This window comes from Phodopus roborovskii, unplaced genomic scaffold (assembly GCF_943737965.1).
Source record: "Phodopus roborovskii unplaced genomic scaffold, PHOROB, whole genome shotgun sequence".
NCBI lineage: Eukaryota > Metazoa > Chordata > Mammalia > Rodentia > Cricetidae > Phodopus > Phodopus roborovskii.
This window is the reverse complement of record NW_026126613.1, coordinates 2,698,918-2,712,879: the sequence shown is the minus strand read 5'-3', so window position 1 is coordinate 2,712,879 and position 13,962 is coordinate 2,698,918. Positions and strand designations below refer to the sequence as shown.

At 40.4% G+C, this 13,962-nt stretch overlaps 1 protein-coding gene across 5 annotated transcripts in view; it reads right to left on the bottom strand.

The window, feature by feature from the left end:
- Positions 1-488: 488 nt before the first annotated feature.
- Positions 489-13,962, bottom strand: part of Hivep2 (HIVEP zinc finger 2) — a 179,273-nt gene continuing 165,799 nt past the window's right edge. For all 5 annotated transcript variants that reach the window (XM_051206169.1, XM_051206166.1, XM_051206170.1 and 2 more), the window contains 4 exons: positions 11,287-11,462; positions 8,631-8,732; positions 7,105-8,000; positions 489-3,014 (listed from right to left, as the gene is read on the bottom strand). In XM_051206169.1, the coding sequence (XP_051062126.1) occupies positions 2,190-3,014; positions 7,105-8,000; positions 8,631-8,732; positions 11,287-11,462 (1,999 nt within the window). In that variant the 3' untranslated portion in view covers positions 489-2,189. The remainder of the gene's footprint in view (positions 3,015-7,104; positions 8,001-8,630; positions 8,733-11,286; positions 11,463-13,962) is intronic.

The window sequence follows — 13,962 nt, the reverse complement described above, 5'->3', positions numbered from 1 at the left end:
AAACGATTCTGGTCTTTTCCTTTAAATCTCCATGATATATGGATATTTTATAGTATATTTCTGATAGTTTTTGACTTCAGAAACAGCAGAAAAGGGAGATTTCTCTAGAGGAATTTAATTTGCATATGTGTCTATGCACTGAGAGGGAGATTTGGGGTGGAGGGGTCAGGGGATCTGATACTCTACTCCCCAGGCTCAAGCTTCTGTTTGGATGACACCATTTCTCAGCACCACACTCTAGAAGCTGCCTGTCACCTATGCTAATCAGATGCCCCATTGAAGCCAATAGCTGTCTTATCAATTGTTAAAGACATTGTTAAAGAGGCAGTTGGCATGCCTCAAGATGGAAAGAACCCAGCAATTAAAATCACCAAGTATGGGTTAATAGCATTAAACTCTCCTCTAAGAAACATAATCAGAAATGAACTGTAAAATACACACACACACACACACACACACACACACACAAGAACTAGACACCTCAAGCATGTAATTGTATATTTATTTCTCTTTTTAAAGAACACTCCTTAATGTAATTCAATATACAAACTTGGTTTCACAGAATTATAATTCACTATATAGCACAAAGATAACCCAGATTGTGTGTGCGCATGCACATACATGTGCGTGCGTGTGCACATGTTGCTGTACCCCTCCCTCTGCTCCGCTCTTCTGGACCTGCAAAGGCTCTTCCCACCTTCAACACTGATCAAAAGCCGTTCTGAAGGTTAGATACAAAAACAAAACAAAACAAAACAAAACAAAAAAAAAAAAAAAAAACAAAACAAAACACTTCCTCCTCCCAAGAGTTGCTTTCTCTTGAAGGCTTCTCTTCTTCATTCCCCCTGAGACAGCCAGGAGTGGCACTCTTTCCCTGTACAAAGGGCAAGGCGGCATCCCCTAATGCTGATGTTAACCCTGTAACCATATGGACAGGCTGATGGGAAGAGCTGGGGAGCAGGTCTCCATCCCCCCTTCCCCACTTCCACACCCAACCCTCAAGTCCAAGTGCAATCTCTCCATGCAGCCTTAGTTCCAGTCACTCTCCTGTGCACCAGGAACCAAGATTTTTAAGCCCAGGTCTTTTCCACGGGCAGCGCACAGCACTGCCTACCAAGCCACCGGGCCGGCCGATAACCAAGCTCTACACAGTCCCATGTGCTTCACCATGTTAATTTTTAAAGACACCCTAGCGTAGGTCTGTAGCAACCTAGTGTCCAACTGAGTTACACGACAGTGTACCAGTGATGCACTTGTATGTATTTACATGGGGCGGAATGTTTTTCCCATATGTTTAGATGAGTATATAGATCAACATGTTCACATAAGACCAAATACTTTTAATATTGTTTATAACTGATTTATAAAGCTTTGAAAAAACTCACAATAGCACATTGTTTAATGCTTTACGGTACTATCCATTTAAAATCACAATCAGCACTTAAGTTATTGTCAATCCAGCAAACGAGACAAAAAGAATTTACAAGTTAAGAACCAACTGATACATCCTTTATCTTTTTTTCTTTTTGTAACTAATGCATAAGTGCAGAATAAGATATTCTAGCTTAAATATCTTGCTTACAATGGACATTTCTGTTCTAGTTACGCAACAGTAAATCCATGCTTCACATAGAAAAGCAATCCACAACATTAAGAAAAAATGTACAATTTATGAAACAAAATAAATATTAGTATTACAGAATCAGAGCTGTACATAAAAGCTGTTCAGTTTTTATCATATAAAAATATGTTTTAGTGCAACCTCACATACATATTGATGCTGTTTTGCTTTACACCATTTAGATCCAAGTGTCCAAAAGAGGAAAGAAATTACATTTATTACAAAGCAGATACACAAATTCTAAAATATGTACAAATTACTGCTAAAAAATGCTTATAAGAATATAAGCAAAGTAAAGAAAAGGCACAAACATCTGTACAATTTTAAAAGTACCAGACCCAATAGGTTAATTTCAAATTTTGTTTTGGTCAGGCTCCAGATGACTTGTTAATTTACCTAATTGTTTTCAAAATAACAAAAGTATTTATAATAGCCGACTACTGTAACTTAGGACAGGCATGCTATCAACTCAGTTACCTCTATTCCTAGAAAAACAAAAACAAAAAAAAAAAAAGTGGGGGAGGGGGGAGGGAGAAATGTGGAAATGAATGTGTCCATGCATCTCAGATCAATGTAGTTGATTCTTTTCTGATGAAGGTTTGTTGCCTTCCTCTGTGCTTAAAGATAATTCCTTGCTGCTATGAAAGTCCGCCTTCTTCTCATCCCCGCTACCCTTGCTGTAAAAGGTGGAGTGAGCAATTGCAGTCTGTGATGTACCAAAACTGTCCTTTTCACCATCATGTAAGTCAGGGTGGGCGGCTGAGGTACAAGGCTGACCTGGCTCAGGCCCGCTAAAGTGTCTAATGCTGATGTGTGCACTTTCCAAGGGTTTCTGATGGGGCTCCTGCACCCATGTGGGCTGCTCGGCCCCAAGCAGAGCTGCCTCTTCTGTGGCGATCCGGAGTGAGGCGATGGCTTTTGTACAAGTCTGTATGTTTTCTTCCTGTTCCCTCTCTGTGGCATTTAGGCTGTCTTCTGAAGTACTCTGCTTCATCAATAGCCGTGGGGACGAGGGTGAACTAGGTAGACCAGATGACTGCAAAACGTGAGGGGCTTGCTTCTCCTGCCGCCTGGGAGGGGTGTAGGGATCCTTAGTGAAGGCCTCCCCTGGTGCTCCTTTCTTCTCCTCAGAGCCCTCCATGGGCAGAGGCAATGTGGGTGGAGGATGTAAACCGGAAAGGGCCGGTGGTATGGAGTGAACCATCTGGATCCCACCAACTGGCACCATGGGGATAGGAGCTCGGACTTGCTGCTGAGAGTGGAGTGGAAGATGACTGAAGACATAGTCAGTAGGACCCTCAGGGAAAAGGCTGGAGCCGTGATGTTCATAAGCACCTTCTTGGTCTCCATAGAGACTGAAGTAAGGAACCTGAGGTAATCCTCTTCTTAGATTCTACAAAGGAAAACAGCACAGAGTTCAGAAGTGACTACTTTCCATTCTTGTGCTAAACCTCCTCCCTCTCCCCCCACTCCCTCTTCCAGGATGCTCAACACCTAAGATGAATTTCTCCAAACTGAATAGATTTCTCAACTGTCTTTTCCAGCTCTTTAATAAAGGTTGCAGCCTGTGGACAGTGGCTTTTGTTTTTAAACAGCAAAGTGGTAGAGTATCCAATGTATTTCCCACTAAGCCCAAAGTCATGAGAGCAAATGAAAAGAATGGATTCACCAGGAAAACAACACAGCAAAAAATCAAACCAAACCAAATCAAAACAGACAAAAAAAAAAAAAAAAAAAAACTAGCTAATATTGGTGGGATTGAAACCCAAAGGAAACAGTTTTACCAACTATGTAAGTATTAGGTTGAGCTGAAAGATATTCCTGAGACTAGGTAGAAAAGACAAATTGGCAACAGGCTTTTAGGAAAAAACACTTTTCCATACAAAGGACAGTTGGGTGGTTACGAGAAACCACACCAGCGCCTTTACTATGCAATGCAATGGCCTACAGGAAAGCACCCCTACTCAGGAGAGGTCCCTTTGTGCTGAGCCCTGATCTAGTAGAAGATATCCCTACTGAGGAGAGGCCCTACTGTGCAAGGCACTGACCTACAAGAATGCATGCCTACTAAGAAGAATGCAGGTTTCTACAAGTCCTAGTTCAAGGCCAAGTCCTACAGAAATGGCAGTGTTTAAGAGAAGCAAGTAGTTGTTAACCATCATGTATGTGTAATAGTTAATCATTTATATAACATTTATAGCTGTAAATCAAAGATGATTACGCCTCAATTGTTGATATCAACAATTATGTTGATAATTACCACATAAATGTCTTTGTGAAGATTAATTAATTAAAAGTATTTGGAAAGTGGACCCAGAATTCCAGATTTCATGGATTTAGTCGTGAAACCAAGCTTGTTCTTGTTATACTTGTTTTTGTAGCAGAACATAATTGAGATTGCCAGATTATCAGGCTGTAGTAAATCTATCAGATCTTCAATTGTCATGACTCATTAATAATGGACTCTGCTGTTTATTTATATGAGAATTCAAGATAGATTAAAAATTTGTCCAGTTTAGTGGTAATCTAGGACAGCAATCTTGCTGTAAATTATCTCAAGGATACCTCATCTCTCAGATTCAAGGACTGACTCCTACTACTAAGGATTCACCCAGTTCTATTTCGGTTTGAGCTTGGCTCAGGAACTATAAATTATGCATGTCGCTGCTACTGTATGCCATGCCTGTAATTTGTTGTGCTCTAGGTTACATCTTATCCAGGCTACAGGCAAATGGCTTATTCTGTGACACAGATGAGATGGGCCAGTCACCAGCCCTGGGATCACCAGAACCTCACAAGCCAGGATGGGCAAACATTTCAGAACTCAAGAAGAATCCCCTCCATGCTGTGTACACATACACTCTGCTTTAAAAAGAGCAAGCCTTCATCAAAGGCCAATTATGGCAGAGGAATCCTAATGCTTGTGGGGGCAATCTCCGAAGACAATGAATTCTTAGGAAACCATAGTTATCAGAGATTTAAAGCTTAAAATAAAAGGTGACTTGGGTATTTTTTTCATTTTCCTGTTATGTTTCCATTTGTTCTTTGTGCTGTCTACTGAATATACCCCATGAGAGTACAGATCTTATAGGTTTTCCAAGGAAGGGATCAGCAGAAGACACCAGGAGAGACGTGCCATTACACAAAGCTACTTGAGATCCCCTCCAGGCTGAGAGGGGAGTGATGGATTCACTTCTAGAACTAGAACACACTCCATATGTCCTAAATCAAACAAAACCTCATGCTCAATAACATTTAAGATTCAGACTATCACTGATCAGATGTGAAGTGCTGACCCCAGTGACACAAACGAATAAAACCTCAGCCTTTAAATTCTATTATCTATTTCAAGATGCTAGGGGAGGAATCCTGGCAGTGAATGCTGCCCCCTCTCTGCCCCTAAGTTCAGATTAAACCAATTATTTCTTATGTAAGAGTGGGTGACAGGGTCCCTCACACCACGTGGAGTCACTGCACTGTAAAGCCCCCATCAATGTTTGCAAAAATGACAAGGTGCTGGTAAGTGACTATGGTTAGTCCTATTCCAGTTCCATGTATTCATACATCATTAGAGGGCCAAGCAGTCAAGAGAAACACCTGTCAGAGCACAGTCAGGCTCGGACCAGAAGTGTCTTGTCCACACTTCACAGAAAGATGAAAAGTCTCCCTGCTCATCCAAAGCAGATAAATCAACAGGACTGGAGTGTAGCAAGCCAAAGGCTGTGTCAGTGACGACGTCTACCAGCTCTGGGAGATATCCAGACATTTTAAAAGGAAACGGCAAAATAAGTCAACAAAATACCACACGGAAATTAGGAAAAACTCAATAACTGATGAAACTAATTTTCTTCCAATTACTTTGCAGCCATAGGTCCAAAATTAGATGAATTCTTTTATTGTTTAATTTCTTTAATTAATTAGTTAATTGGTTCCTTAATTCCTGTGCTTGAGACTAGCAGTATTTTAGATCAATCGCTCTGTTTTCATGATGTGATTGCCTGAAAAAGGTCTACTATCTCATACAGGCCAGTTATGGTTTACTTGGCCAAATGATGGATCAAAAGCCTCCGGGATAATGTGTCAGGCCTGCTTGGGATACACCTGGCCAACATCACCATTTCTCCATCAGAGGAAGCATTTGATGCTAACCCAGAGGGATTTCCAGCTGCCCATTTGTGATGCCACACAAGATACAGAAACTTACAAAGCTGTGGTGCTTTTTCTTGGCTTGCTAATTTACTAGTTTGAAATCAGTCCTGTCCAGACTACTGGGCATGTCTCTGCAGGATTGCAACATCACTATGAAATTTGTACCCAATTTATGAAAAAAGAAAGAAAGTAAGTAAGTAAGAAAGAAAGAAAGAAAAAAAGAAAAGGTAAGAGGATACAGGGAGGAAAGCTGGGAGAATGATAGCATGAGCTTACGATTCAAGATGATAGTAGGTGGTAAGAGGAGGGAATGGGACATAAGGGTAGGGATAGACAGAGTGAGGAGTTGGCAGTGGCTTCTATAAGAAAAAGACCATGCTATGTCAGACAGAGCCCAGAGCAAAGAGAATACAGACAAGAATAAAGGTCCGGAAACTAAAACAACTCTTACAGTAAACAAACCCAGAGGACCGCATGCCTCTGTCCTGCCAGCCTTTTGATACTTCTCCCCAGATTAAAAGGGACACCAAGGCCTGCTGGGCTACGTTGTGGAATGAGACTGGGGAGGGCTTTTCTACTGCTTTTTACTAAACCCGTGGTTTCCGTGTGGTCTACGGCCACCACTGCTGCCACCTTAGTTTATAGTGAAGGCAAAGCTAGAGACCCCCGCATATTCTCCAAGTTCTCTGAACGTTCATTTCCTGGGCCTGCGTTTTCACTTAGCATCTCTACTAGGTGGTAACAACAACAAATGCAGAAACCTTCTTGCCTTTAACTCATGAGCACTAGAGTGTCACACTGCCTTTTCCTAGGACCTGGCCATTCACCCATGTGCATTCATGATGGACAATGAAGTGTGTGTGTGTGTGTGTGTGTGTGTGTGTGTGTGTGTGTGTGTATGAGTGTGTGTGTGTAACCATCTTGGAAGTCAAGGATGAGGACAGGATCAGAGTCCTCACCTGCTGAAGAGCACATATCACTAACACTTGCATGCCCTCATGTTTAACTATGCAGGAATGCCATCCCCAGGGCTCTACCTAAGAGTTTTGCTCCTGCCTATAATTGGTTAAGCTTAGAAAACATTCAGAAGAGTTCACCTCTTCCCAGTTGGAAGTTTGGTCCTGATATGATGGAATATTATACTTGGAATAAAGCCACAGTCATGTCACCAACATAGTGTGTAATACAAATATCTTCCTGCTATTTGTATTAATAGGCTCACTCCTTCCCCGAGAAACAATCCCATTATAATAAATGTCTTGCTGCTAATGCTCTAAGAGATGTCAATATGCTGTATGTAGGTTTGGTGGAAAGAGAATTCATGTTCTACTTACAGGAGGCCCCAATACAATTGGCTCTGTTTGCAGATACTGTCCCATGGATAATGGCGGGTTATGATATAAAGCCCTTCTGGGAGATGGTGCTCTGATGGTGGTCATATATCTTTTCTCTCTTCTGGGAGAGAGGTCTCTTCTTGTGGTAATGTCTTTTCCGGGAGACAATGGCCTCCTTGGGGACAAATGCCTTCTTGGTGAAGCATCACCTTGAGACATCTCTCTCCTCAACGCAGCTTCCTTTCTTGGTGACAGATGCCTCATGGGTGACAAGTCTCTTCTCGGTGATAAATGTCTTCTGGGTGACAAATCTCCTTTGGGTATCAGATACCTCTTTGGCGAATTATCTCGACAGGGTGAAGAATCATATCCTGCTGAGGAATGGTGGCTTGAGGGGGAGAAGTCCCTTGGGGAGGAGCTCGGCTCCGAAGACAACATGGCCTCTTCATCCATGCAGCTGGGGATGTCTAACCTGTCTTTGTCTGGCTCAGAGTCTGTACTTTTGCTCTGGAACAGCCTCTGATACTCTGTCATCTGGGTATCTTCACAAGAGTCACTGGGTGTCATAAGCTGAGTAACCTGAATACTTGGTAGAGTAACCAAATAGCTAATCAATGAGGAATGTCCCAGAGAGTTGTCTGGAGGAACTCCATGGGGTACAGCGCCAACATTGACAGGCAAGGAGGAGAACCTGGGAGGCTGAGGACTGGTACTTCTTGATCTTGTTTTGGGTGTAGAATCTCCCTGGTCGTCAAAGTCATCATCATCTTCATCATCATCATCATTATCCTCTCCATCTTCGCCATCAGACTCCTCAGCATCTGAGAACTGGTGGTCAGTTGAAACGCTGGACATGCTATGCTTCTCAGATGTTTTGTGCAACTCTTCCATAGTTTCTGAAACAATCCAACAATAATAGGGATCAAAATCCCAGTTTCAGGGTAGGTTAGGAATTCATGTCTGGGCCAACACTCTTTCCCAGAGTTTTCCTTAGTCCCTGGACCCTCTGAAACAATCACACCTCTGAACTGCCCCTGGACACTTACTTGCCCCTGCCTATTTTTTTTCCAGCCCCCGAGAACTCCAGAATTGGATCTCGTATTATGGACTTCAGAGAGGTCTCATTAGAAATTGCCGATCAAATGGACGTGGCTTATACTGCTGATGAAAAAACTCAAGAGCCAAAAGGGCACCTGGGGAAGTCTGCTGGCCTTTAGGTTTTCTACTAGGTTTCCTATAAATAGGAACCCTAACACATTAATGTGTGTTCATTTCCTCAAAAGCACACAGACCACAACCTCACCCTCCTCGTGCACACCTATACAGTCTGAGACACAACTATTTTCCCGGTAAGGCCTCCCAACCCCTAACACAAGCTATACTTGAGATGCTTTTATTTCTCCGTAGTAGCTTTCAAGCAATTCAATGTGCCACTTTATTTCATGCGAACAGAGTGTTTAAAAACAGCGACATCCCTGGGCTGTGAAGCCCGCCAGAGAGGACAGTCAACTTAGGGAGTTACACACCTGCTTCTTCAGTTTCTGTGTCTTCCACTGACGTCACGGAGACACCCAGCTCCAGACATTTTTTCATGTGTGCTTTAGATTTCATGTGTTTCGTTAGGTTCCCTAGAAAACATAGACAATGAATTAACTGGCTGTCCAACTGTGATGACTGATGGACGCAAAGTGTGTGTGATGAACTAACTTGGGAATATACATTTTTCTATGCCATAGAACTTATCAAAAAGAGACTCAGGGATCAATTCTTTCATTCAGGAGCCCATTCTTTCATTCTGATGGAATTATCATGTTATGTTCTATTATCATCTTGACAGAGTAGTAGCTAGTGTACCAGAATGCACCTGATTTCCAAGTATGGAAACTCAATCTGATCAAAGCATTTTTTTTTCTCTCTCTAGTAGAGCTATGCTAGCTATTCAAAAAGTAAGTAAGTAAGTAAGTAAATAAATAAACCCACTATCTTGTATTATTATTAATTTGTTGCTTACATATCTAGGAACTCTATATATTAGTTTAATACCTCCAGTACAAATATTTCTATACCTTTATTGTTCCTATCAAAATATCTTATCTACAATTTTGTTAAGGAGCTGAAATTTTTTTTACTCTATTAATTCGTGAAGATATAAGTGAATTAAACTTTATTAAATTTCCACTAATTCATGAAACTCATTTGTTTCTGCTATAGTTTGTGTGTGTGAGTAGTATGCATGATTTTACATCTGTAGACTCAAGCACCCAAGGATACTAAAAGAAAACTGAAAAAAACATATTATCTACATAGAACAAGTTCAAACTTCTTTCGTGAGTATTCCATAAACAATGTGAATTTTTTTAAAAAAAAAGTGGACAGCAATTGAAAGTAACCCAGAATTATTAAAGTATACAGGAGAAGGTGAGTAATACAGCCCTTTGTATCTGTGGGAGGTCCTAGAGTTAATCCCTCACAGACACAGTGCTAACTGTATTTCAACTTTAGTAGCCTCTCCATATATATTATGTATGAAGTATACACATTCATATTCCACAGAGGCATTCAGTTGGGCTCTATACTCCTCTCCTCTCAGTGTCGATAGGTTTGTATCTTCAGAGTAGGTTTGCACTGAGAAGTTGGAAGTGGAAACGTCTGTCTGGGCTTTGACTTGCAGGATCCATGAACACCTGAGGTAGCGGCTAGCGCAATGAGAACAAGAGAGGGCTGGGAGCTTGGTACAGGCAAGGAGAGGAGGCTTAGGTCCTTACACTACACGTGTGCTCAGAGAACAAAAATCTGGAAAGTCGCTATTTCAGCAGGAGATGAATCCCGTGGGGGCTTCCTAGGATGTTTTGCCCACTCCCAAATTCCGAGACCTCAGGCTGCATGCTTCCAAAGGCTGACAAGGAAATTCCATTAATGATCAAATGTACGCTACTTCCGGCTGATAGAACCAACTTTAATCAGCTACTTAGAAATGTGCTGTTTCGCCATCCAGTCCCATGCATCCCTACTGACAGCAAACCCACATGTCCAGTGAAGATATAACCTCTGTGAGGACTGGTGGACTCGCAGTGTGTCCTAAACATTACACTTTTAATTTTCTTTCCTCCTAAGGATGTCTCAGTAAGCTGGATCATGCTAAGAAAAAAGGGTATTTAAAGAGCAGCATGTTTATTTTTTTTGACATACAAAGGAATATGCGACCTCTCCCTTCTTGGATGCATAAATCTTTTCCTAATAAACATCAGATATTTGAAGACACTAAACGTGTACACTTCCATTAAAATAAAAGCACAATTTAAGGTTGTGGCTACACCTGAAATAGGTATCTGGCTTCCTATCAGATTATCCTAATTCGTATCTGCTTTTAGTTGCTGACATCAGAGCAGGTTACTTGTTTCACAATTTAGAGTTAAGACACTGGAAATGAAGTGGGGTTAATGAGGGGCTGTCTACAAGCGACCTTAGAGCTGGCAACACAACATGAAGATTTTCACCCCATTACAGAATACCAGACATGTGAGTGCAGCAGCCATGAGTGTGACATCTTTGTACAAACCAGCCTACTGAAACAGATGCTTGAAAAGGATAGAACATTATTTCAAGGCGGGTCTGAGTTGGATGAGATTAACTGCTAAGGTCTGAGAGTAAGACTTGTCTCCATGTCGATGAATACACACAGCAGAGGCTCTCAAATCTCTATGCATAATTAATGCAGCTGTGGATGGAGGGGGCCCACTGGGAAGTCTGTGGATTCTTACATTATTTATACTCTTGAAACTGACCATGGGCACATGCTTTCTTCCCAGCTTATCCACCGGTCTTTCATGTATTGTCTCCCTGCAGAATTTCAATATCGGAGCAAATATTACCTAGCCCACATACATTTCCTACATGAAGTAATGGCTATCCAGACACTTCAAAGCCACTTCCTTCAGAGACAACCTGCCTGGTCGTAAGTCTGTAGCTCTTAGTTAGTCATAAAAGGAGCCTTACAGTCTCACATACATCCTTTAGGCCTGAACAGGAAGGGGGAAGGAGGAAGTATATCTCAGGGGCTCATATTTTCAGAAACAAAATACCCCTTATGGTTGGTGAAAATGAGTTACAAAGTAGTATTCAGAATCCTAAGTAGTTCGAAGTTATCCTGAAACTTCCCCCTCCAAACAATAATGCTCTTACCTTTTGTTTTGAAAGCGAAATTACATAACTTGCATACGTAAGGCCGGACATCAGTGTGAGTGCGTATGTGTTTTTTGAGCATGCTTGGCTTCTTACAGCGGATTCCACATTCTTCACAGATGTACTTTCCACGTCCACGCCCTCTGACATACACATAATCTTCATTTGATTTGTACCTAATTGAAGAAGAGGCAGTCCACTATGATTTCAAATACTCTTAGCCAAAAGCTAATCATTGCCTGACTTTAATTTTATGAGGGTCTTTCCCAATTATTCATCTCGACTTCTATGAACCCTGGGAAGTTTATGCAGCAAATACTTGAGACAATCAGATAACATGATTTATCGCTGTAAACAAAATGTCATTCTAGATGGAATTACATATTTACAGATGTAGTATATAGGTTTACATAAACCAAAAATAGATAGACCTGAACCTACTACTTTGGGGCATTAGTATAGTCTCCAATCAAGGAACATTGCTAAAAACATACTAACAGACTAGGACAATCATGCTTCATTCATAATCTGTTAACATGACATCATCTACAATATACGTGTGCAAATATGCAAATACTTCTCTACATTTCCTAAATTAAACACAACTGAGAATAGAATAGAAACTTCCTTGCAAGTTTCCTCTCTATTTTTACAATGCTGGCACATGAGTGTCTCAGAAATTTCAACTTTACGCAGACTGAGATCATTTCACCAACTGTTGTCTACAGATCTGATCTTCCCAGGATCATAAATCTGTACTAACATGGAGTCTGCATGTCAACTGGTTTCTTAAAGGCACTGTTGCATAATGAAAACTGGAAACTATGGAATAAAATTAGCATTTGTTTCCTGAAGGATTTCACAGAGAGGCTAGAAAGGGTATCTGGGGCCATGTACTTCCATGAAATTAAACAGATGAAGAAGTCTTAGATAGAAAAGAAGAAACCCACCCAATGTTCTGTGATCTCATTTTGCTTAGAAAACAATAGCATATGATAAATCAGAAGAGCATAAACTTCTACTGCACAACTCAATGAATAGGATGCTCTCATACACTGCATCAAAGCTAGAATTCTAGATCCCGTATCATTCTGGGAAGAAAGCATTTCTGGTGGTTTTTGGTATAGCTTCCAACAGTAGGCAAACATGCAAAATTCCTTACTCATTGTGGATTTCCTTAGTGGTATTTAGATCTACAGTTTGTTTTTCCATTATAAAAGGCGTGTGACTATTCCCATCTTGCTCTAGCTAATACATTTTTCAAGAAGAAGAAGAAGAAAAATCTATCTACATACTGGAATACTAACTCTGCTATGGATAATACTTGATCTTAGCATGCTCAACATTCTAACCTGGGGGAAAAGTGAAGGTCATCAATTTTGCCAGCCCTTTCCTCTTTTATAAAACACTTCAAATACTTTGGCTTGGTCTTCAAATTTGTTTTCTTCTCACATTTGAATTTTATAATAAATCATTGTAAGCCCTCAAGATTTAAAAATATCCTTCTCTATTCAAATCTGTTCTCTGTTCCCTAAGGAGGTAAAACTGCGTAAGGGGATAGGGTGATTTTACAGAAAGTCAATATTCTTTGGGGAAGGATACTCCAGCTTTATCTATAGCCTGTCATTAGAGTTGTTTAGAAACATATTTTACCTTCAAACAAAGGAGTTTATTTTCAGTGTCTTATAATTAACTCATTTCCAAAATGGAACAAAGTAAAATTCTACATAAATTTATATATGGGGAAAATGTATCGAGACAGCCTCTTTATTACATTAAATCTATCTGATTTTGATGAAGAATAATTTGAAGAGACACTGATGAACCCTATCAATTAGATAACCCGGATAGTCTGGCCAGTAATTCTTCATTGTTGTTGCTACAACTTTGCAATCAACGACATAAGAGATGGGAACACACTGTTTGGAATGAATGCTTGGGTAGCAGAAATTGGCAGAGAATCGGTTCAGAGATTGAAGAATGATTGGGCAAGGAATAGAAAATCAAGTAAAAACAAAACAAAAAACACACGACCACCTTTGTGAACCATCAAAACAGTGATGAGAGGTTGTCAGATTGCTTTGACTTACATTGTCTGTGAGTGGAGATGGATTCCCCAAAGCACACAGAAACACTGATGGCTTTTGTAAACTAGTGGTGCATATGTACTTCTCTGAAGAAGGCTACTGCACAGAAGTATGATGGCTGGGTCACAGAGACCACTTTGTCTCTCAGGGAAGATAAAGTTCCATTTCTTCTCGTGAGTGCAATGAAATGAGGGATGTCAAAAAAAAAAAAATACTGAGGCAAAGTTCATGCATGTATTGCAACTGTGGTGAAAAGACCCAATGCCTAAATAGGGCAAAAATCCAAGGGCAACTCAACTATAAGAAACAACTCCAAATTGGTAAAACTATGAGATAATTTATGCCCCTTATAGTCAATATTTCTGGAGTAAAAAAAAAAAATAACACTATTTTGCACTTCAAATATTATTGGAATAAATGTATGCTCATGAAACCATGTAATTTATTGATAGGTTGGTGAGATAAGACTAATGACATAATCCCCAAAATGTAATTTTTTAGCTAAAGTTATAGATCTAGACTTCTTTTATGGATTACACCAAATAATATGTCTCTATTGAAATATAAAACTAGCTATTACATGCATACA